General features: G+C 39.1%; 1 protein-coding gene across 3 annotated transcripts; it reads right to left on the bottom strand.

Annotated features, from left to right (window-relative positions):
• Positions 1-1,439: 1,439 nt before the first annotated feature.
• LOC111604623 (GATA-binding factor A) lies at positions 1,440-16,198 on the bottom strand. 3 transcript variants are annotated; one of them, XM_023322751.2, is made up of 4 exons: positions 6,965-7,375; positions 2,979-3,566; positions 2,637-2,907; positions 1,440-2,296 (listed from the first exon to the last, which is right to left on the bottom strand). In XM_023322751.2, the coding sequence occupies exons 1-4, from the start codon at positions 6,989-6,991 to the stop codon at positions 1,632-1,634; spliced, it is 1,551 nt and encodes a 516-aa protein (XP_023178519.1). In that variant the 5' UTR covers positions 6,992-7,375; the 3' UTR covers positions 1,440-1,631. The 3 variants fall into 3 exon arrangements, with proteins under 3 accessions (XP_023178519.1, XP_023178518.1, XP_023178520.1); XM_023322750.2 differs by having other exon boundaries at positions 1,443-2,296; positions 2,970-3,566; XM_023322752.2 differs by lacking the exon at positions 6,965-7,375 and adding an exon at positions 15,830-16,198 and having other exon boundaries at positions 1,444-2,296; positions 2,970-3,566.
• Positions 16,199-25,835: the final 9,637 nt, after the last annotated feature.

The following is a 25,835-nucleotide window of genomic DNA, read 5'->3' as shown; positions in this document are numbered from 1 at the left end:
TTATTATATAACTTTTCTTTATGACTAAAACATGTCCCTGGCTGTCTGTATGATGTGAACCGAGTTGCTGCCTTGAGTCTTGGTTCTGCTTTTACATTTAAATAAATATATATAATATAAAGATCTTTTTTTTAATATACCAGAACAGCTACCAGTTAGACTTACTTTATTGATGTTTTAACAAATTTACATATTTTATTTTTAATTCTCTTTAAGCTTTTCTGTTTCTGTTTTGCTTGTTGACGAATATTCTTATATTTCAGCTAACAGCTGCATAGCTATTCACGTAACTTTTCGACTTGCTCCCTTATTTTTGCAATGCCAAATTGACCTACTCACATAATACTCACTATAAACGAACCGATGAAGATGTAAGTAAGTCCAAACAAACCCAAATACACTTAGGCAAAGCACATGTTTACTTGGGTTCAATAGCTTCACCTGATTCCACTTTAATTAGTTATTTATATGCAATGTGTGTGACTGCAATGTAATCTGAAGTACCGTCGACTTATAGAGGCGACATTGACCGATTAAAGCGTCATAAAGCATAGTGTAAAATGTTTTTGCTTCTTTTTTACAATATTAAACGATTTCGATGGGATTTTCCTAAATAACCTAAAATGCAAGATTGTACTAAATACTAAACGCTCGTTTTTAATATAATATTATGATATAAATAAATTGACTTTGAAAGGATTTATGTATGAGAGACATTCGAAGAAAATTTCTTTTAGCGAGCTATTTATAAATATTTTTTCTGTGTTAAAGCTGGAATACATAAAATATTCAAAAAATTAGGGAACATAGTATATAATATATAATATTTAATATGTAATAATAATCAGTATATCAACTATTTTATTTGATTTAATTATTGAAAATACATGGCAAATAAAATTGATTTATGAAACGAGAAATTTTGAAATTTTTGTAATTTTCACAAATATTTTGCACATGACTTTTAATATAATGATTGTAATAATTATAAATATATAGTCAAAAAATGATACACGAGTATATAGCATAACAAAAGCTTTTATTAGTATTTTTTTGATTTATTGAAACCTAAAATATTTCTATTTATTTTTGTGCATACTTCGAAGAGGCCCCAGAAGTCGTATGATTTTTTGTGAAACATACTTTTCAGCGCACATTAAAATATACTCAACATTAACGCTGGCAAATGTGATCATATCGTAGTTGATCGCAATAAAACACAATTCCCAGAGCGAATATATATTTAAGTTAATTTTTATTTAAATGGTAATATGCAAGGACTTATGCGTAATATACTAATCGTATAGCTAAATGATCTATGATTGGATGTGCTTTATGTTTCATATGGATAATTTAGGCTAATTAGAGACAGAGAATAATGCAAACACTTTACAATTGTTACATAATAGCTAAACCTTAGTCTATTTGGATACTTAAATGAAACGGAACGAAGCTATAAACAAATATTTGTACAAAACTTTCGTGCAGTTATTTACAGGCATTACATAAAAGAACTAATTGCAACTGATTTAAACCTAATTCAAAGTCTTTTCAATATGATTCCAACGAAGCTCCAACGATGGTGTCTGCTGTGCGCTGTGTGGGTAAGAGATCACAGAGATCGCTTTCGTTCAGGATGTGGCCATCAGCTTGGCTGCCTGGATGACATTGTGCTGATGATGATACCCGGCCAGATCGCCGCTCGCCCCACCGGCCATTGCCGAGGAGGCAGCACCGCCCAAGGCACCAAACGAGGCGCCAAAGTAACAGTTGTTCACATAGTCATAATTGGTGGCACTTGCCTCTGTCTTCACGCCGTATGCCGCAGCTGCTGCTGCTGCGTGTAGATGATGATGCGCTGCTGTGGCATGGTGGCCATGCGAGCTGCTGGTCAAATGATGGTGTTGATAGTGCGGCGAGGGCGTGCCGTTGCTTAGTGTGGGCGTGTCTGCCGCATTACTGCTGTGCGTCGTATACGCAGAGGCAGCGGAACTGCTGCCGGGTGTATACAACTGCGAGCTGGCTGCATGCAACTGCCTTGCACTTAATTGCGATTGGTGGCCGAGTTGCTGATGCTGGTGTTGTTGCTGCTGCTGCTGTTGTTGCTGCTGTTGTTGCTGCTGCTGCTGTTGCTGCTGTTGCTGCAGGGCATAATGTGGAAAGCATTGCTGATGCGACGCCACCGGCTGCTGCTGCGGCTGCTGGCTAAGGTGCTGCCCCATAAGGCTGCTGGTCTTCATATCCGTGTGAAGCTTGCTCAGACTGTGGCGTTCCAGGCTAAGCGTGGGCTTGAGATCTGCAAGGCACGGAGAAAGCGAAATAAGCAATTAGATATATATAAATATATATTTCTGACCCATAAGCTCAAGTAATCAATAATTCAATTTGGTCTTGCAGTAGAGAAAGATAGAGTTCTAGAACTACAGAAGCTAGCCTCGGTCTTTTTGGTCTAAGTGAAAGCTTTAGGCTTGTATTAGGTCTGGTGGAAGGGGGTTTCATTCAAGTCAATCAAAGTCCAACATAGGCGTAGAACAAGACTTTCTAAAAAATACTAGCACCTTGATGGTCCGGACATTATGTACTTTCTACTCATTGGCTGTGCTTCAGTGTAAAACACTTTTGTTTGCTTTGCTTACCATGCTCCTCCTTGCACTCCTTGATGGTCTCTGTGGTTGAGCCCGATCCCGAATTAGAGCCCGCAGTGGAGCCGCTGCCTGTTTTCTTGGGCTTCCGCTTGCGGGTCTGAATGCCGTCCTTGCGCATAGCCAGCGGCCGATTGACGCCGTGCAGTTTGAAGTAGAGTCCACAGGCATTGCACACTGGCTCGCCGTCGTTGTTTCGTCTCCAGAGTGTGGTCGTGCGTGTGCCACAGTTTGTGCAGCACAGTCCTAGGCGACGTGTAGCGGTCTGTTGGAGACATGTAGGGATTAGTATGGCCATTGGCTGACAATGGAGCTGTGGCTACTCACTGCACTCACCAGTCGCTTGCTGGGCTTTATCAATGGCCGGTTCATGCCGTTCATCTTGTGATATAGGCCGCAAGCGTTGCAGAGATAGTGGCCGGTGCCGTCACGTCTCCAAAGCGGCGTGGAGATGGCACCGCAGTTGACGCACTCGCGCCCCTCGCCAAACTGAAAGTCCATGGCGCTCTCGTAAGGAGAGGAGCGCTGAAAGCCAGTTGGATCGTAGGCACTACGCCAGGGTGCCATCATAACCGCGTTTTGTGTATAGAACTGTGCCGGTAGCTGCGCATGCGCCGATCCAAAGCTATCCGTTGTCCAGGCGTTCTGGGCCGCTGCAGCACTGCCGAAATGCGCCGCCACGTGATTGTATTGCCGATTGGAGGGCACATAGACGGGCGCATTGACCGCTTGCTGATGATGATAGCCAGAGACGCCGGCGGCTCCTCCAGCTGCAGCCAAATCCGTATAGGCGGCAGCCGCAGCAGCGCTGCTGCTGTGATACATCTTGGAGCTGGCAGCGACGGCGGCCACCTGCAGCTGCACGTTGTGGTAGTCGCCGCTCAACTGCGGATAGTCACGCGTTGATTGTTGATCCGAGGTCGACTGCAAAACAGATGCCCACAAAAAACAACAAATTAGATCAAAGTAATAAATACTCCTCTCCTTCTCAGCTTCTTTCTTGCTCACTCTTTCTTCCTATCTCTCACTCTCTATCAACTGCCGGGCCAACTGGCTTTTTCTCTAACTCAATGCCACTCCCTCGCTCTTTGCTGTGCTTGGTCTCCCAGGTGCAGCTGCCATTGGGCGACACCCCGTTGCGAGTAGCCATTTTGGTTGCTGCTTCTTGCTGCAGTTCTTTTAGCTCTGCTGGGCTCCCTCTGCCGGCAACACACACACACAATGCGCTCTCTCTCTCTCTCTCTCTCTTTCGAACCCTCTCTCTACCTCTCAGAACTCGTTTTCTCAACGGCGCCCTTTCAGTCCATCTCATCTTAAATGAATGGCGCGCTGCATCTTTTGTGACTCGTCTTTGTATCTTTGTGCATTTGCAGCACTTACAACTGAGTTTCATGTGGTAAGCATGCGTAGGCTGCTCAGTTTTTTCTTTTCAAATATATATCAACATTAACATATATATATATGCTATATGTACGTGGGCATTCGACGTAGTTTTTCTTAATGATGGCCATAAGTATTATATGGGATGCATTATATCCATTATCAATAATATTAATCATAATTTTATTGGCACAAAAACCGGTTAGGGTGTGTCTTGATTGTTTGCGTGTAGAAGTTTTAACAGCACTATAGCTTTAACTATTTTGAGAGTCTTTAAATAGCACAGACAACTAAACTAATTACCATAGCTAAACAGAGAAGTTGGGGGTCAGTTTGGAAAGCCATGTATACGAGTCTACAAATTTATTGCAACTTTTAACGAACTTAAAGCTTAACAAATTGTTGCACAATGCTGTTACTGAATGAGAATTCGCATTGCTAAATTTTATGTTTACGAGATTGTAAGAGGAAGAGAATAAGAGAGGTCGTTCGAACAAGGCTTGAACATAAAAGCCAGCTTTTCAGTTTCTTACTATACTATTCATACTATTTGGACCACTCTCAACTTTTTAGCATTTCAATTTATTTCGAAACAATTATAATTTTATTTCAATTACAGTTCAAAACCAAAAGATAATTTCCCTCATCACCTCCAAAGTTCCAAAATCTTTCGTCCCATTTTGTAGAGCTTTACAAGTTATTTCTTAAAAGAACATTTTACTTCAAACAAATGCAACATTCAACATTTTTGCACCACATGAAATGTCTTCAAGTGCCGTTGGCTGATTTTCAATACATTTTCCGCATAGTCTTTCACTTTTGTTATTGTTATTGTTGCTTTACAAAAGGTTCAATAACCAAAAGGCAAACAAATATAGAAATCTGTTTTTCACATCAAAATCAATTAAGGCGCCAATTTCATATATTTGCTGTACTTATTTATATATAGATATATATATATGCATATACCGAAACACATTTGACGTCTTTATCTTATCCCAGAATATTAATGCGATGATGTATGAAAATTTAATTTCAGTTTGCGCTTTCAATCTTCGCTGATTCCACAAATCAAGCCACATATGGCTGCTGGTCCGAGGGTATGAGAATTTAGATGCCATCGCGAAGTAAATCTTATATCATTTTTCATAAACATCTCAATTGGACTTTATATAACATATTACTTAACATGAGAAAATGGCCACTACAGAAACATTTGTAGCCGGCGGCAATTTCTGTTTTCTTGCATCAAAAAAAGTTTTGATTAAAAACTTTTTTGCAAAAGCAGAATTTATAAATATAAAGAAATTTCTAAAAATTGTGATTTGTAACAGAATAAGTTAACTAAAATGGGTTGATGGCTAAATCTAATACATTTTATCTACACATACAATGCGCTAGTTTTTAGTTTGCTTCTTAATTATTTCTATCTAATTCAAGAAGGTTAAAGAAAGCCGTTTGCAACACTTCTTTTCATTAGCCACAAGATCAAGTGACGCACATTTTAACACAATTCTCCAAATGCCAACGAAATGTGCAGCGTTCCACAAACGCATTTAAGGGCAGAAGAACAGAATAACAAGAACAACGAGAATTCGAGCCATCAAAGAGTTGACCACGCGTGCATAATGACGTCGCTCCCTTTAGAAGATCAGTCGATCAAAGAGAGCGCCGTCCATTGGCGATACTCGAAGCGGTGCTTCATCAAAGGAGCGGCGACCACACGAAAAATTGTCAACATGTTGCAGCTTCGAATAGCCAGGATCGAGATCCGAATGGGATCAGTGCGCGATCGCAGGCATTTCGAAGTGACTGCAGAGGCGCTTATTAAAATGCGAGCAGAAAAACAAAACTGAAAAAAAAATAAAATAAGACGGAGCAGAAGACTGAAGGTGGAGAGAATTCAAATAAAGAGCAATAAAAAATCAATTTACTAAAAATGAGCCACAAATCGAGGATCAGCAGGTCGCGACGCCGAAGAGGACGATGAGTAGAACGTTAATAATTTGTCACTGCAAATGAAGGAATAAAAACAAACAGAGAAAACCACTTGAGCGGCGGCCAAGTGTAGGAATAAAACCAAAAAAATAACAGAAGAAAAAAACAAACAAGACAACAGCGAGGAGGGGTTCGGTAACACTTAGGATTAAAGCGGCGCTTTAAGTGGTTTTTTATAAGTCTCTCGGCTTAGGCTAAGTTGAAACCGGGTGCGCTCGCTCAGTGGCCGGCAGCGCCAGTCAGCCAGGTCTATGCCAAGTGGATCCTGTTTTAGGTAATTCTCTTCCCCCTTATTCCCCTGCTTCAGCTACACACACTTGACTCATTCATGGATCGTTGCTTTCTCATAACTCTAACTAGCGGATGTCAACTGAAGATCATAGAGTTTAGTTTTCCTGTAAACGTTTGTTCGATGTTATTTATATGCCAAAAGGTGGGCCGATTGCTTAATGATATACTATGTTAAAACAAGAAGGGTCCAATTTTTTATAATTACATATTGTTAATTAATATTTTCAATTTTGTATAAATATTGGTAATTAAGTAATAGAAAAAAAAACAAGAGTGAAATATTTAATATATTAAAAATGCCATCAACGTCTCTGGTAAGTTGGATACAATTTTATAGTTTTGATTTATCAAGGAATATCAAGGAAGCAAAAGTATAAACAAAAAGATTAGTTGACAGTGTATTAATCGAACTCTCATCTATTCAATTTGTTTTTATCTTAGCATTTTGATTAGAGAAGTCGTAAAACAATTAACGTAAATAGATCCAGTTCATAATTTGCCAATTAGTTTCTACAACTAGCTATATCATTTAGCCCAAGCATATACATTTCTAGAATTTAAATACCAGTTTAATTAAATTATGATTTATAGATGGGAAATAAAACGTGTATTCGAGTATGTGAATGGTATAGAATATGAAAAGCTAAACTTACATCGCCATCACTTAGCAAAATTCCCATAATTTATTGGTTTGATTTTTTGCACGATTTTCTGTTTGGCAGCTTGTTTAAGGTTTGATTTATGGTGGCGCGGAATTCAAGTTCAAATTGTATCACACAGAGGCAAAAATACGAAATTAATTGCAACGGACTTGGAACTGCCTGATTTGGTTACATTTATTATTATTATTTATACGGATCGATCGATGGATTGAGTATTTAATGGGCTTTGTTGTAAGCCTTTTGATTAATGCAGCTAATAAGGCAATAAATTTTTCGTATTAATCCAGTTACGAGCACTTAACAGATTTGAGTAATTGTTGCTTTTTTTGTTTATTGTTGTGATTGTTGTGACTGTTGTTGCGGAACGCGAGCACAACGAACCGACTTCCTTGAGGCGTGCAAACAAACTAAAAAACGCCTCAAAGTAAACAAAAACTTAATCCCAAAAATCCAGTTTCAGTTGACGCCGACGCCAACTTCGACTGAGACAGCAGCAGCAGCGGTGGCCGAGAGCAGCGCCACGCAAATTCGAAGAGAAGTCAACGGCAACAACATAAAAAGTCAATTTCATCAATGGGCAGGCAAGGCAGTCCGTCCGTCCGTCCGTCCGTCCGTTCGTACGTCTGTCTGCCTACTCTCTTCCTTCGAGTGTCACTTGCAGGCGTTGCCTTCACACAGACGCCGTGTGCATGCGAGACGACTGACAGAAGAGCGAGATGGAGATGCCGCCGGCTGAGTGACAGGTAAAAATTTGTAGGTGCATTTCAAATGCAGCTACTGCGAAGCCGACTGCGCTGCCGCAGCGAAATTAGTCAATTTGATGTAAGTCTCGAAAAATATGTATTGCCCCGCACTTGAAACCGAAAACAGGTTCGACACTCGAGCTACTTGCTCCTAGCTGAACGGAAGGCACTCAACTGCATGAGCCTGCGTGAAAGTAATCCGCTTGATCGATAGCCGGACCGGGCTTAGCTGCACGGATCGCGCTGACCCCGCTGCACACAGGTCGTAGTGTCACCAGATCGTTAGACCGTACTGTGGGCGTGAGCGAGTGCCCAAAACACTGAACCTATAAGAAAGTGGCCATGACAGAGATCGAGGGACTTAGTTTAATTAATTGACGGTTGTCCGTTTGTCTAGCGCCTAATAAGTATCTATTTATTGTGATGTCGCTAATTGCAAGGGATTCAAAGAATTGAGCAGGCAAATAGTAGTTAGGAGAAAGACTTCTTGCTTTCTCTCCGGAAAAAACGTCACACAAAATGATATATGTATGTGCATTTCAAAGTGGAGAAGAAGCAATTAAGAGACGAAACTGAGTTTTATATATTTTTAAAATATTTATTGGTATTTAAGCCTATTTAAAACCCTTTAAATCCTATAAAAACTAAGCAAATTAAATGCTCAGATCAGTCTTTTTTGTACTACTAATACTCTACATTTTACTTGCCACAAATTTTTCTATAAATGAGCTTTCATCATTATTATATTAGAACTGTTTTCAAATAGTCAATAAATCTATTGATGCAGTTAGTTGAGGCTTATGTTCTTTTAATATTTCGGTTACTCAAACATTTACTAAAGCTCGGAACTTGATAATCTTATTCAAGTCTTATTCTGTTTAATAATACCTGGCACTCTCTATATTTTTTAATAGGCAAATTACCGCTAAGAACTCTGTTGAAATATTATAAATCGTAAGAAGCTTACATATTTATACAGCTTACATATGTAATATTGTTATTTCTTTAGACGAGCGTCTGATGTGCACATTGGCTTTTTAGCCAAATCTAAGCAGAATTTTTTAATCAATCCAAGACCTAATTGTGCAAGCTGTTTTTGTCTGTGATCTATTTTTTATTCTATTGGCTTCTATTGGCCACTTATTCATTGACGATCATCAATTTTACAGATGAACACAAGTGGGCCAAACACCAGTCACAATATTGTTAAAACCTAGGGTTCGGATCATTAATCAAGTGATTTGCCTTAGTTTCTGTTCAGCGGGAATCACATAATTCACCCATCAAAAAAGGTTCGTTGGCAACCTTCCTCCCCAGCTGGATGCTTAACAAATTCTTTCCATTAAAATGCAAAAAGCAAGCAGAGCGAGTGAAAACTGAGGCAAATCAGTCGCAGGAGAGTGAGAGAGTCTGTTGAAGCAGAAGGAACGAAAGATGTCAAAACAAAAAACCGCAAGCCAGACAAGCGCATATTTCAATCGACGCTGACACATCCTGCTGCGCTAATGGACCTTAATTTGTGAACAGCTTTATATATCATGCGCCGGACCGTTAATGTGATCATCCACACGATCTCGTTGACGAGGCGCAGCCACCATATGTAGCGGGATCCGAAGCTGCGGTGATTAAGTTTTATGACGTTTATCGGGCGAATACGTTGAAGGAAAGGCCGCGATACGAGCACAAGCCTTGGCACGCGCTTTCCTGGAACCACAGCTGAAGCCAGTCACAATGGAAAACTCTTCGATTTTCAAAATTTGAATGAAAGTAAAGAAAAGTGTTCAAAGAGTGAGCTGAAAAATCATTGATATGCATATTATTTGACTGATAACAGCCAGACAAATGATAATTGCTCTGGCTCCACTAATCCTGTATACCCTTTCAGCTGCCCTACCCGAAACTAAGGAAAATGTCACCGAAATTTCAAAGTGGCGTCACCGCCAACGTCTATCCCAAGTATTCCATAAGTCCCTTAAGCGCTCTAGTGCATTGCATTTGATTACAATGCCTATTGATCGTCTCATGATTGTCTCACTCTCATTGTCGCTCGATCAATACGCGCTCTCTTTCTCTCCCTGTTGCTGTTGCCATCTCGCGCACTCCTTCGGCAATGATGAAAGAAATCTTTATTGGTTTTTGTAGTGATTTTAAGTGGATTTGTGGTTCGATTCTTAATGGCAAAGTACGCCAGCAGCAACAACAGCAGCAGCAGCAGCAGCAACAGCATCATCCACCTTCAACTCTACTCCGCTCCCAGACCCATGTCTGTTGGTTATATCGATTTTATTCAAATTTGTATGTTTATTTCTTCTTATGCGTAATTATGAGAATCTTTTCAGATGCAGACGTCGCTCTCTTGAGTGTTTTAGGCAGTTTGGAGTTGTAATTATTGCGTTTTTATGTAGCAAATGCATTCGTAGAGTGTATCAAGCGATTTGTGGGGCTTACATGCAGTTACTTTGCATATTGAGAGTTATATATGTATGTCTATGGTAGAAGTGTTAAACTGAGTGAGTGTAAAAAGCTTAGTGCTGCTCTTAAATTGACTATTATATTTCTAATATTCATATGTGTTGATTACAATGGCATACGATGAAGTCTAGTGAAGGATACAATTTAATATCGTTATCATTATAAGCAAATATGTTTAATTCTCTCTTATTAATAGTTCTATACTTGAACAGAGTAATGGAAATATATCTACCATAGAGATATGTTGTATAATAAACTTGTGTGAAGATCATTTATATATTTTACTGATCAATCAAGTCAATGATTTTGCCAACTAGGAACATGCTTTAGTAAATTTTACTTAGTATTTTATTTGCAGGAATGGAGAAAGGGCAAATGACTATCCAAAGGAGACAACCTATTCAAGATTTAAATTTAGCTGAATGCCTTCGATAAGACACCACAATAGAGAATTTCCTGATGGCAATAGGTGCTTTTGCGTATGTGGATATGTGTGTATCTGCATGGCTTATCGCAATGCAATTAGGGCTTTTGCCTGTGCGCCGCAGCTGAAGCAATTACTCATCGCCGTGACACATGACTGCACTGAAGCTATATCCCATACACTTGCAAGGGAGTTGAGTCGCTATCCAAGCGGCACTTGACAACCACTAAAACGCAATTGAAATGCGGCTACTTACACATGCACCAACAACACTGAGACAAAACTCAATTTGAATATTTCAAGTGATAAGCAAACAGCCTTCCCCCAAACAACAACAACTACAACAATAATGGGCGATATAAGCATGCTTGAGCATTTAACTGATTGTTCCAATCGGTGATTTTGTGAGAAGAATAGTGTTAGCCCATAATTCCATTTCATAGCTCATACTCGAATACTTTGTACTGGTATATTTTTCCATGGAGCGGCGCACTTGGCTTATCAACTGCTGAAATGATGGCGGAAATGGTGCTCTATTGTTGTTGTTGTTGTTGTTGGTTTTTGTTTAGAAATTGCTGATAATGCTTTAATTTGTATGCATTTTGTTTTATAATTAATTGTGAGTCGTGACAATGTCCTATTTCATGCTGGTACATCATGAGTAAAAGGCGTGCGAAACAAAAGACTTAAGTAACGAACTTGCTCGCAATATCCTTGCTGCCAGCTCTATGAGCTATGAGCTATAAACCCTGGAAATCTCGATTTGACCCTTCCGCTGGCGTCTATATTAAGCAATGCTTTCGCTTGATCTGTGCCGGCAACACGATTGATCTCAGACGCTATCTCTCCTCTCTCTCCTCCTCCCCTGGCTCGTTCGACCACACCGGCAGCAGCAGTGACAAGTTTTCGGCACGCGGGCAGACAAATTCCAACTCCATGCCTTTGCTGCAACAGGAATTCAAATGTGGCTTGGCCATATGTATATATGTCTTTTTGTGTGTCTGTCTGGCTGTCCATGCCCAAAGCTTTTAAGTGTCTTGGCGTCGGCGCGGCTTATGCCGTCTCTGTATCTACCACAGCCTTCGTCTCTCGGCGTCGTTTCATTCGTGACATTTACATTTGTGAGAGCATTGTCGGAGACATGGCCAGAGACGCGGTAACAATTAATAGCTGTGGAAAACTCTACATTCGTGTATTTGATTGCTTGGCGCTGACTGTGAAAAGATCTCGCCTAATTTTCCCTTGTCTTTAATTAATTAATTACAATCGTAATAATTTACTAAAAAAGAGTAGAAAACTTTTGAAAGTCGTGGCTTCCACGATTTCGATTTTTATGACTTTTGGCGCCAGTATTTAGATGGGGAATACTCTGATAAATCAGAAATATAAAAATTCTGCTTTTCTGGATTTTTTATCGCACGTTATGAAACCCAAGCTCAAGATTTACTCATTTGCTTATCGTTAAGCCTATAGGCCAGCTGCTTCCTTTCTACTAACGATAACAGCTTTGATTTTGTTTTGTGCCTTTCAGTTCCACTTGGAATTGTGTTCCTGATAAGTGAAACATAGTGAAATCGGTATGAATAATGCTAGCTTATCGCAGAAAGCACGATAGACGGCTTAATATATGGGCATATATGCTGCAGCCAATAATATTGAGTATACATTATTTGTATACAATATAAAAAAGTATGAAAATAAAAAATAGGCATAAGCATTAAGCTTTAAGCATATGAATCTTAATAATTTTAAGCAATAAAAATAATGGTTGATCGGATCGAAAATTCAACTATATATATAAACCACATAGAATCAATGATATTATGCAATGGTTTCCTTGGAAGAGCAGCTTGACTCTCTGAAATCCGCTACACAGCAAGCCACTCAGACTTCTGACGCCGAGCAATTTCTATTAGCTCGATACTCGAGGTCCGTGTCCAGGTCGAGTTCCTGTCTGTCAACCAAAAACCTCACGTGCAATTAAACTACGCCGCGTAACGCACGACATGACTTCTGTCTGCCCCTGCCGTTGTCCCTGGACCTGGTCCTGCTCCTGGCTCTCGTCCTCATCGGGTCAATGGGTCTTGGCCTCTACGTATTTCCTATTGGGCTGCCAGTCCATGTTCTTGCCCCGTTGACCTGCTTAGTGTGCAATTCGCACATACATATATCATTGACTGCTACGTTCAGCTTGTTATTTTCGAATTGCGTGCTTATATTTAATGTTTCTGTTGTGCTACCTGCATTAGTGAGTGAATGTGTGTGTGTGTGTAGGCTTGAAGTAGTTTCGAGCGAGTGTTAAAAGTTGCATAATTACGTTTGTTGCACTTTGCTGAGGGTTGAGCTGAACAGGGTTGCCAGGCAGCTTTTTAGTGAACTCTTACGATTGTTTATTTTTATTTATATTTACAAATACAAAAATGTATATATATATTTATGTATATATCATAATTTATTAGACTCTTGTTGCGATATTTTTTATATATTATATATATATTTTATTTTATTAATATATTTAAAAAATATCGCAAGTAGAGTTTAATAAATTACGATCTATTTTAACGTTAATTAATTTCTAGCTTTTCATCTAGATATAATATAATATAGATACGATAATGTTCAAAATAGTGCATATATGTTTGATACAGTTGGCAGCCCTATGCGTAACCCAATGACCTTTCCAGTTGTCTTGCTAAACGATTTTGGTCAAGATTTATGATGCAATTGCCTAAAAGGCAAACTATTGGCTTGGCTTGCCTTATTGTTGAGAAGCCGATTTTAGTTTTATTGCCTTTTGGTCTCATAAAAGTGTCATAAATTAAAAGGCGCTTAACTACGCACACACACACATATATAAATAGATATATATGTAGCATGCAACCTGTGCCACTGGTCACACGCAGAGTTTTGGACTCTCTTTTGGGCTATGCTGGCACAGTTTCGATTGCCTTTTGGTCCGTTTTTATGGTCAAAACACAGGCACACACTTGGCCCAGCTCGTTTATACTTCCAGCTAATGACTTTATTGGCCTTTTTGCAATGCACTTGAAGTGGAAACTGCAGTCATGTTGTGTCATTGTTGGCTTATGGCAATGTTCTGCTGTACCAAGCCATTGAGCCAGCATTGTTGTCGACTGTCTGTTGTTGTGCTTGGTGGCGCCAGCATTTAATTGCTAAGAGAAATGGCACTTGTCGCGCATGTGCCGAGATTCGGGCCCTAGACAAGAGTGAAAGTGTAGCAAGAGTTAAGAGCAGGCGTGTAATTGAGATAGGGCTCGACCAGTCCAAGGTTACAGCTGAACGATTGCAACTGGTGGCAAGCTCTTCTTCGTTCTGAGTGGCATAACAATTGTAGTAATGAAAACTAATTAACCTGCATAAGTTCTAAATAATTTATGAAGCGCATTTAACAACAGCTCGAGCTTATCAGCAGCTTACACATTGCTCTAATTTATGTGCATGTCATTAATGTTCGCTTGATGAATAATCATCAGTGTTTTCTATGCGCCAAGTTTCGAGCTTAAGTCTTTTGTTGACTTGTGGCTGGACTGACTTCTGGTTATCTGCAATGAAATTGTGCGAATAAATACATATGTATATGTACGTAGCCCAACTACTGTGTGTACTGTATGTAATTGTTGTATGAAATGTGATGAAAGTTGCATGCCAACTTTCCGGTTTGACGCTGTTTCGCACTTGGCCATAGTCGCCAAGTAATTGCTCATAAAAATGGCAAGGGAATAATGTATTTTGTTATCTCTGCAATACAGGTGATATTGGCCCCGACTTTCAGACAGTGAATGGCATATTCGGATGGAAATCCCTATGTAAAATGTCGCTGAAATACTGCGGACAAATTTATGGAATTGCTTACAAATATTCACATGGGAATTTATTGTATTGTTTTATCCATACTTTGAACAAAATACAATAGCTGACAACCAGCCAAATGCATAAATTTGCGATTGAAATTCAATAAAAAAACGTATAAAAAGCGAAATTAATTTGTTGTACAAGTCATAATTGAAATTAATTTAGCTCCAAATTTTTTTGAGGCTTCCAATTTGTTTTGCTTTGTTCTCGCCAACAATTTCAATTTATGGCTGCATTTCATTGATTTTTATTTTGTATTTTTACTCGTTCTCATTATAGCCTTAGAGTAGGTATTCAAAATGTTATCACTTAATGTGTAAATAAATATGGCAGATTATTGAGCTCTTGACATCGTTTGAGTAAGTTTCTGTTACGTACTTAAAACTAGTTTGGCTGTTAGAATATTATAATCTAAATACAATAGCTTATGTATACAGAAGCGTATTACAGATATGTACGTAGCCCTTTCTTACGATTCACTAAGGTTGATTTGAGTTTTCTAATTATTCAATTAAAGTTAAGCTCTCATATTTGCTCGGATTTCACATTTGTCAAGCATTAAATAAGACCTCAAAAGCCTGACTTGATCACTAACTAAGTTGATCTATAAACATAAAAGCTTAAATTTATGCGTTGCCCATTCGAAAATTAGTTTATTGAATCTAATTGAATTTGCTGCGCTGCTAGATTGCAACTTAATTGAAGTGATTCATGTACTAGATCAATAGCAAATGTGCGAGAATATCAATTACAAATTAAATTCTTAACTGCGTAACTAATTTTATAGCTCATAGATCGCATTTGAGACTGGCATATAGTAACTTAATCAATTAGTATTACATATTTGACACGGCCCATGTGAGCAATGAAAATGCATGCCTATAAAGCTATTAGTGTAACTATTTTTATTATTAACAATGGTTATTGTTACACTTGCGACTTTGGTATTTGTCTAAGAGAGTATGAGTCTTGGTTTCTACCCTCGTTTCTTGCTTTCAAGTTCAGTTCCTCATTTACCAAGGACTATATGGAATAAATATATATTTTCTAATTGAATCCATTTGGAAGAGCTCCCGGAGCTCCCAGAGCTCCCCTTTACTCATATAGTATTGATTCAAGTAACTAAATGCTTTATACTTTTCCTAATTGCTATTAAAGAAGACAGGCTTAAATGGATCTGTATCTAATTTCGTTGAAATCAATTTGTTTATAGCAATTTTATGCATCATATACAATTTTTATATCATTTGGTTAAATACCTCAAACTTGTCCGATTACATCAATGCCAAATATAAGCAAGGGCTTGACTGTCATAAAAGTTTTACGAATATATTGTCAACTTACTTAGCTTTATAATGCCGAGTCTCGTTCCAATTGATGCCGTTGATTTGTTATTTGTTGTATGCAAATGAGGCAACGTATATCAAGTGGGTTATTATTCTTTATAGCCTTTTTTGTGTATTTTTGTTATACGAATTTTAATTGCTTTTAAAACGCATTCATTGTCTCACAGAAAACGTTTTGTTCACTTTGCTAAACTATGCGATTTATATTAAAATGCGAGTGCACATAAATTTAAGCAAATGCCGTTTTTTAGTGCGTGCGCTATGACATAAATGACACGACACTTACAGATACACAGATACAGATAGAGATGCAGATACAGATATCAGTAACAGATACGGCTGCATAAACGGATACAAATACAAGTGTGTTTAGCGATACGCTGCACAGTTTAAAGATACATCATTTGCATAACGCTGGCGAAAATGATGGAAACAGAAAATAATTAGCATAACACACACCAACACTCACACTAACAAAGGCACAAGCGCATTAAACACATAATTAACAATAGAAATTTATCAGATAAGGCGACACGCAAATCGCGATGAATAGAGTTTACCAACAAGCAACAACTGTGCGAATTAGCAAATGGCTATTATTATTCAATTGGCTATTATAATACGCTTTGAATTATTTACACACAATTCACAATTTGCGACGGCTTTTCAACGCATTCACAATTTCACGCCGCATGCGGCAATTCTGCATTTTCGCGTATAAACGTTCAAAAATCAACTGAATTCACGACTCGAATTGCCAAAGTTTTGGCACTACAGCGCGCTCCTGTTGTTATTGTTGATGTTGTTTTCTGATTGGAATGGGGAAGCACACATGGGGCAACAAGATGGAGCGAGCAAGCGAACGCACGAGGTCTTGTGGTGAGCTTCCGGTTGGACGTACGCTGTGAGCGCGACTGTCGCGCCGTGGCTGCCAGTGGCTGCCGCAGTGGGCAAACAAACGAGTTTCCTTTAACGTCACACACAAGCACACACACACACGCACACATATGCATGCACACGCTATCGCGCTACGTCAGTGGGTGTTGCCTTTGTGGCGTTCGTTCGGTCTCTTTCTATCGCGTTCGTTTCTTCGCTCACGCGGTCGCTCGCTCGCTCTCGCTCGCGGGCGCTCGTAATCAAATTGTAGCCATATTAAAGTTTGCTTGATTTGCTGTTTAGATATTTGTGTGTTGTGCGCTGTGTATAGATGAGTGTGTATGAGTGTAGTTGAGCGTATGTTTGCGTGTGTATTGCGCTCTTGGGACTGCCCACTTTCATGCTCTGTGTTTCTCGGCTGTCGTGGCGTATGCGCAACATTTTGAATTATGTGCGCTCGCCATAATTATAACAATTTATCATAAAACACACGGCCGACCTAATAATCATTAATGTTAATATAAAATCTGTAAATTAACCATATTTGCTGCAAAAAATGCGTTGATATTTTATGTGCATTTAATTTTTTTTTATTTATCGTTGCAACTGCAGCTTATGAAATACTCGTGTATAAGTCTAATTGATAATTCTCACACCTACTTATCACGTGCATATTTAAGTAGAGCCATAATTAAATTGACTGTAAACACAAATAATTTATTTATTCGTAAGACTTGCAATCTTATTTAATTGAGCGGTCATGTCGCAGTTTTAATATACTTGATAACTATCTGCTAATAGTTTTTGATGTAATTCAATTGCTTACTTTATAAAATGCAAGTGCATTAAATAAATAAGTTATTGACAATGCTGCAAAATTTTGGCCTGGTTCGGTGCACGTTTTACGGTTTTGGTATGATAAGTCAAGGGGCATAAGCTTAGGCTAGGTGATTGGTAGAAACTCAGCCTGAACCTATTGCAAATGAGAATTAAATATAAAATAGATTTCCTCATATTTATGTATATACAGAGGATGACTGCCCGAATCCTCCAACTATATGTTTCTTTGAATAGAAATGAAAGCCTAGGTTAATCAGCTTTATTATTCTATCTGAGCAACCGTTCATCGGAATATCTGCTCATCCACCCATCCGTATTAGTAAACACGTCGATCTCAGAATCCAAACGAATTGAGTCTTGAAATTTGTAAAAATTTTACAATAAATAATGCGATATACCACATATTAAATGATATATTGAGATCATTTGGTAAAGGCCTCAGAAAGACGAAGACGATTTTTCCTATAAATATAAGCTTTATATCACAATATAATGCTTATTCCAATATATATATTTGTGTGAGTGAACTTGCAAACTATCTCTGAGCGGTGTCTCCTAGTCGAGCACTCTCGATAAGAGGCTTCTTACTTGTTTCGTAATATATTTGATTCATCTTTTGCTTCGAATATTTATTTACAGACAAATTTAAAAAATTTAACATATAATGAATATAATTAAGATTACTATTTAGTTAACTATGCTTTGTAATATTGTTTCCCTCAAAAGTGATTCAGTTCGGGTTTCTTTCAGCTAACTGTTTGATTTTATGCCTCGATTCCTAATACAGATTAATATTTAATCTAAAGTTCGACTCGTATACTGACTGACCTAGTATGTGTTAAAGTTACACCCTATGTTGATTGGTAGTGCAATAAATATATATTAAGTTTCGGCTAAGACTCTATTGTATTTATAAGCTTGTCTTATTTTAAAAGTATTAAGCCATATCACCCCATAAAGGTTATCTTTAAAGCTCTTTGACCCGTTGCTTTTTCTTTTAATTATATTATGGTTTCTCAACTGGTTAAAAGACTAGTATTTAATCTAATTAAAATGATACGAGCGATAAAAGGTAGACTACATTATAAAAGAGAATAATAGTTATAACATTAAATATCCTGATTAAACCTGATACCTTCACTGGCTTAATTAATGCAAAATAACCATCTCTCTCTCATCACATCAGGTACTTGTACAACAGTATAAAAAGCATCTACACACCTTGACAACAAAAAATTATGCTTCCTGCTTAATTAATAGCGCCGTGCAGCTAAAAATGTGTGCAATTAAATGTAGAATTTTATACACAACAGATTGATAAATGAGTGGTGGAGCGATAAGAGAAATCACTGGGCACAGTTGACAGTGTCTGCAGCAAGTTCAATTACCACAAATTACATTTATTAAATGAAAAGAAACCGAGTGACGATAAACCCCAATTATTTATAGGCGCAGCCAAAATGCGAGACGCCACAAATGTGACAAATACAAAAGAAACAAGATGTCCAAAAAAAAACAAAACAAAACTGCCTCATAAAAGAGACAAACGCCACACGACAACCCAATGTGGCTACCTGTTCGAAAAGCAGGCTCGAGTGTGTGTGTATATATAATTTTTATGGGAAAACTATATATAGGAAAATCTAACAAGCTCGAAATGAAATGGACTCGAAATGCGTGTGCGATACGCAGCCGGCCATAAAATGCCACAAACATGCAACAAAATTTATGCGAAACTTTAATGAAACGCAGACGGGCAGCAATGTTTTATACCAATATACACTCATGTACATACAAGCAAACACACACACACACTCAATTACACACGCAAGCATATATATGCAATGCATACATGTTGGGCTGGCCAATGAACGCGTCGCGTTGCATGACTCCACCTCAAAATGGGGACTCAAAAAGATTGCCCCGCACACGCAACGGGATGAAGTGCACGAAACAAGTTTCTCATGTGGCAAGCAGGCGAGGTCCGTGCCACAAAGGGACGTCGCGGCGTCCTGCTTGATTGCCAGGCGCGATAAATGCCGCGAGCGCGTGTTACCAAACTCGTGGTCTGCTGGCTCCTGGCTCTGGTTCTGGCTCTGGCTTTGACTCTGTCTTTGCCTCAATCGCTGCCTCTGGCTGTGACTCTCCGACTGGAATAGGAACTGGATCTCGGGTGACTGTGGCATATGACAGAGGAGGTGGCACAAGTAACTGCGCCAAAAGTGGTAGAATTTGTAATGGTGGCTAGTGTGGCAAGCAAGAGCTCAATCGCAAAGCAGTGGCGCCGTATTAAAAGGGGATTTATAAAATAAAGCTCATAATTATAGAAGAGTTTGAAATATTAATAAATTTCTTTTATGCAGCAATTTATTAATATATTATATACATTATTAACATTTTAATATCTATATATTTATTATTAATAGAATCTTGAATTTAATAAATAAAACTTTAGTTGTATTATGATTATTATTTTCACTTATTATTTTATAAAAAATTTATTTTAAAATTATATAAAAAAAATTTTGTGTTGTCCCCCTAAAAATGATTTTAGACACGTCTTTTGTGAACATGCCTCCTGTGGCGGCAAGTAAGTCGCCTTTATGGCGCCCGGGCACAAAAAAAATGGGCTGTGCTGGGCTGGTCACTGACTGGTTCTCTTCGCTTAGCCAGCCAGTCCCCTTCGACCTGCTCCGATCACCGCGGAGGTTGTCGTTTCTTGACCCATAGGCCAGTGCGGCATGACAGTTTTTTAGGCTTTATCCATGGCACTGCCATTGCAATTAATTTTGGCATTTTGACATTTACGCTTTTTGTTTGGCGCTATCTCAAGCATACGCAAATACTTTCTGTTCAGGTATGCTGACGGTCGATAAGACATTTTGTGTATATCATTTGCAATGGAATTTTCTCACGTTAAGGGCTTTCGGAAGTTGGCCAACGCGGCGCCACTACCCATACCCCAAAGACCTTTTAATTACAGACAGAGACAAGTCCTGTAGTCTACCCATAACTCGTCTAACAACTTTGTCAACGCGGCAGCATTTGAACAATTTATGCTGTCGATGAACTAATGAAAAGCCCAACGAGATACTCTAGCACTTAATTGAAGAGTATCCCAGTCATAGAGCTCGGCAATGGCTGCTCTCTCTATATTTGCCCAGGCACTTCGGTACGAGCTGAGTTATCTGAAACATGAAGTGGGTGCCGCACAAAGTATCCATATCTGCGACTCAACAACTTTGTAGCCTTAATTGTTGTTGACAAATTGCAGTTATTGAAATTTGGTTTGGCTTAGGTCACATAAAACGTATTAAAATTCCTTTTAATGTCCGACGCTGTTTGCGGAGTAATAAAGACTTAAAACTTTCTGAAGCAAGAATATCGCTATAGGAATCAACGTTAATGCAGCAAGCTCTCAATAACTTAAATACATCAAATTGTTTATTTGCATATAGGAAGCTTGTAACATTTTTTAGTAGAGTTCAAGTCTCAACAAAGTACAGCTTGATCATGTATATATGTATCATGGATGTAGATATCATGTATGTATTTAACAAATAACTCGATTTTGGGTTCGTAAACCTGATGACTTCGTCTTCAACTTATGAAAAACCGTATACATAAGAAGATGTTCCTGTAGTTATACTTTTTTAAATATAACTACAGGAACATCTTATTTATAAATTTATAAAAATTTTAAATAAAATAATTTGACCAAATGTTGTTCTTTATACAATTTAAAATTATTTCCATAAAGGAATATAAATCTGATGATATATAATAAAATAATGAACAGCACTATAATATTAGATTTTAGATTTAATTCAGCGAAACCATTTATAAAATTAAATCGAGTACAAATCATGTATTGCATTTTTTAATTGTAGTCCGTTTCGATATATGTCCTGGCATGACAACATAAACAAATCCTGAGACTGATACCACTAATTATTCCAATTGGATACACAATCGTCGTGCATGTTCGGCCATCTGCAGTGACAAAATAAAACTTGGAGCTCACAAATGGCCTAGAGGCAATATCTGACAAGCAGACCAGTCCGACCGTCCGATCTGATGTTGGTTCTTTCTCCCGTCTGCACTTAACCTCATCCCCGCACCAGCTGAGGTGACATTTAAAAGCTGCAAGTGCATTAGTGTGAAACAAGGATTGAGGCGCCGTCTAAATTACAGTGCCAGCCAAACACACACGCACAGATGGAAAGATATACACACACATGGCACCGTGATCAATATCAAGTACCATTTTCAACGCTTCCTTTGGCGCCACATTTCTGTTGTGGAAGTGGAATGGAACCTTTTCTCAGCTGCGATCATTTTGCCCATGTGCGTTTCGAAGATGCAAACAAAAAGTCCGCAGCTCCGACGATAAGCAAAGACACAGAAATATGCGCAGAGTGCTACAGGCTCCAGACTGCAGAGTTCCAGAGATCGTGCGGCTATCCTGCCAGCCAGCTGAACTCTTTTTGGGTTCGGTTGTCTCTTAGTTTTTTTTCTGTTGCCTTGTGTTTCTGTTTCGATAAGCGCCGCATCTTCAATCTTCCTCTACGACGGCGGCGGCGTCTGCATTTCGTTGCCCAAAGAGCCCATCATCATCATCAGTGATATGCTTTACGCCGCAGAGTATCCATTAGTTGAATCGCCGTTGCCATTGCCGTCGCCTTCGCCGTCGTCGTCTCGCATTGGGCAACGCAGATAATGTGATTTTGGGTTCGACCCAAGAACGAGAAATGGAACGAGACGCGCGTGAGTTGTGATAAGCAGCAGAGACAAGGGAATACCTTGCCTCATCGTTCCCGCTTCCCTAACCTGTCGCTGCTCTGAGCCAATCTCATTTTGTATTCCGTGTGAATTCGTGGAATTTCGATATTTTTCCCTAGAACTCGAACGATTGCGTGTGTGTTTCAGTTGACTTGGCTCTCGTGACGTCATCTGGCCAGGCTTTGAATTGGATGCACACTGTTGTAGACCGACTAAGTGGGCGTCATCTCAAGGTAGAAAGTTGTAAGTATGCTCATTTATACGCTAAAGCTGACAGTTTCCATAAAAAGTCATTTGAAATATGAACGAAATGAACGAACGAACATATTTATTTTCTTTTATTTACATACACAATGTATGTAATTTTATCCTTTTATCGATTGGAAGCCGAATTGAAAAAAAAATTAAGAACACACATATATCGAAATAGAATTTGGGTACTATTTTATTATTAAAATAAAAAAGCTCTTTTTATAAATTGTGGATATAAACTTAAATTTTTGTCTATAAATTGAGCTTTACCGATCATGATTTCTTTCGTCCTATCGCTCTTTCTCTCTCTCTCTCTCTCTTCAATTTGTCTACTGCTCTCTCACTCTATGAACTGGCAGCCTTCAATAGTCAGCGGCGGCGTCTACCTATCTTCTTTTATCTATTTTAACTACGCGTTGTTAAAGCGCATTTTCGTGTCGTTTGTCGATTTGTAATGCCGGACAACGATGATGGCAACTGGGATGGGATGGAGTTGAGTTGCAGTTGAGCCACTACGGTCACAACCGAGCAGCCAACCAGCCAACCAACCACCACCACCATCAACAACAGGCTAAGCTCTCACTCGCTCTTTCTCTTCCTCTGGGCAGCGGCTTTGGCGCTTTGAAGTTGCCTAAGTGGCGCCTGGATGCCCGCTTGGTTCGTGGCGGGTTCAAAAGGCCGCCTTAGTTGGTGGTCAACAACAGCACATGGCTCAACATGCTTCATCTGGCTAATTAAATGCAGCTCGTCGGACAGTTTGGACACTTTATGTTGGCTTTTATCGCGGCCACAGCTCCACAGCTGGTATCTCGCCCAAGTCTATCTAAACAATAAACAAACGCATCAGCTATTTATTATTATTATAAAATTGTGTGTGTGCTCATGAGCAAGTGCTTGAAATGCATTGCAATTAGCTTAATAAAAATTCAAATGCATGCACAGCCACAGAGATTAGCAAAGTGTTGCTACTCCCCCCACAGCCCGCTCTCGTTGGCTCTCTCTCTCTCCGGCTATCTCTGTAGTCTGGTCTCAATTGGCTCTACGTATAACAGTTGTACGTCTGTCATAATTTCTGCGATAGTGTCACCCGGCACAAGTGCGCCATGGGCTACGCAACTGACAGCGATGTGGTTGGGGCTGCGGCTGGGGATCTGGCTGTGCTTGGGGCTGTGGTGGAGGGTGAGGTGGTGTGTGAAAAATGGCGCCCCGCAGTCGTATCTTGTCGCTTGTCACATTGAATTATTATTTTATGGTCGGCTTGCTCGTTTTTTGCAGTTCTAGAATTGCAATTGGCCAAGAAGCCGAACTGGTTCGCTGGTAGCAGCAGCCGCATTACTGCAGCACGCTAATGTTTTAATTTGTTGCAGCTGAGCGGACCTGAGCCAAACAGGTGTGGCACCTATTCGAGACTATTGACTGAAAATGCTTCTCCAGAAGGAACTTTTAGTATAATATTTAACAGACAAGGATAACCGCACTAAACCTCTTAGTTCTTCTTGAAACCTTTTCTGAATATGTAAAGACTTTGATCGGATATTTGTGTGCTCACCCAGTCCAGGTGCAGCATCGGACTGTCAAGCAATTCTCATTTAGCATTAGTCTTTGTTTGAAGTGCTTATTCTTATCTTGGTTACATCAGCGATGCACGTAGACTGAGCTAAGATAGAAGCCCCCCTGACTGTTTTAACAAAATGTTTCGCAACTCCCACTCAGGGCAAACAAATAGCTTCTTCTGCGAGGTCCAGCACTACCAAGCACAACGCTGCGAAGCGCATAATTTGTGCAAACACATTCCAAAAGAGTCGCCGCTGGAGTCGGTGCTGGTGCCGCTACTGCGCATTGCGGTCTCTCGTCCGTCTCATTACTCATTCAAGCACTCGCATTCGCATACAGTCGCCGTCTTCCCTCTAGTTGCCAGCCGTGCAGCTCTGATCAGAGTCGGGGCTTAAGATACTTGGAGCGCCGGCCAGCGAACGCTAATAAAAGCGGTCGTAAAACAAGTTTGCCTAATTGATCGAGCGTACGCCAAAAACAAAAAACAAAAAAAAGATATGAGAATGGAACAGAGGGGCGAGGTAGGGAAGAAGCCCAAAGGCCAAAGAAAATCAGACAAAGGCAACGACTGGAACTGGAATTGGAACTGCAGCCGAGACCGATCCACGATCCACGATCCACGGTACATGTTCACATCAAGGCGTTAATATTATACCAAGCTTGCTCGGTTCGCAATCGGCCTGGAATTTTTGCCATACCATCGACGACACTTCAAAGGCAGCGCCACTTGGCGGTGGCGTTACTCCGCGGCGGACAGGCTTTTAAGCGATGACACCAAATCGCTATTTAGACACAGTCCGAGAGCTCGAGCCAGAGCGAAGCTGGGCTTTCTTTGAAGCCTTTTTACTTGTTAAGATTTTATGGTCTGCTGTGCTCCTCTGTGGAGGTCATTAAAATTAATTTGGATCAATTTGGCGAGCTGCCAAATTGTTGACAATGAAAAATAACAGGCTATCCAGCGAAGAGTAGAGTCATCAAACTCTTGAGTGGCCTGCGTTTACAACTTATTTATTTATGTAAAAACTAGATCTTACATATACAAAATCGTAGACATTTGTATGATTCTGTACTAAATTAGCTCTAAAGTGTTAAGATCCATTTATATACGTATCATACAAATATAATATTGTTGGTGTGTAATAGACCCTAAGTAGTGCCCACAAATCATTTCGAATAATTTGTAGCAAGTAGTTGGCTAAGGTGGCGGAAGACAATGAACTAGTTGCCTTGCAAATGGTGATATTATTCCAATTAGAAACAAATTAATATAGCGCATTTATAATCACCTAAACCCAAAGTTTATTCTAGGTTCATTTGTTTCAATATTATACACTTTTAATGTTTTGAACTTGTTCATTTATAACTAGTTCGTTTATAACTGGCTGAAACTAAACTTTATTCATTTGTAAGCTTATTTGTTCTCATATTAAACGCGTTCAATGATTTGGAACTAGTTCATTTTATTTTTTAGAACAGTTAGATTAAGCGCTAATGCAAATGATTATGAAAAGAAACTAGTTCAGTTTAAATTCAAACTAAGCTAATTGAAATGAAATATAAAACATTTACATATTTTCTCATTTGACAAAACGTTTAACAAACTGGAACTAGTTTTTTCATATTAATTATTTTTTAAATTAAGTTGAAAAAGCCATTTATATAAATCGGTACTAGTTCTTTTAATATACAAAAAGTTGTTA

This window comes from Drosophila hydei, unplaced genomic scaffold (genome assembly GCF_003285905.1).
Source record: "Drosophila hydei strain 15085-1641.00,03,60 unplaced genomic scaffold, DhydRS2 tig00000063-arrow-pilon, whole genome shotgun sequence".
Classification (NCBI taxonomy): Eukaryota; Metazoa; Arthropoda; class Insecta; order Diptera; family Drosophilidae; genus Drosophila; species Drosophila hydei.
The sequence above is the reverse complement of the archived record's forward strand: the minus strand, read 5'-3'. Positions and strand labels throughout refer to the sequence as shown.

What these genes read in the sequence shown, in the direction of transcription:
- LOC111604623 (XM_023322750.2), bottom strand. Translation starts at nt 6,991, where the DNA reads ATGGGAATTTTGCTAAGTGATGGCGAT. An exon ending in TTTTGCTAAGTGATGGCGAT is followed by an intron (nt 3,567 to 6,964) that starts GTAAGTTTAGCT and finishes TCTGTTTTGCAG; the next exon opens with TCGACCTCGGATCAACAATC. An exon ending in GGAGTGCAAGGAGGAGCATG is followed by an intron (nt 2,297 to 2,636) that starts GTAAGCAAAGCA and finishes CGTGCCTTGCAG; the next exon opens with ATCTCAAGCCCACGCTTAGC.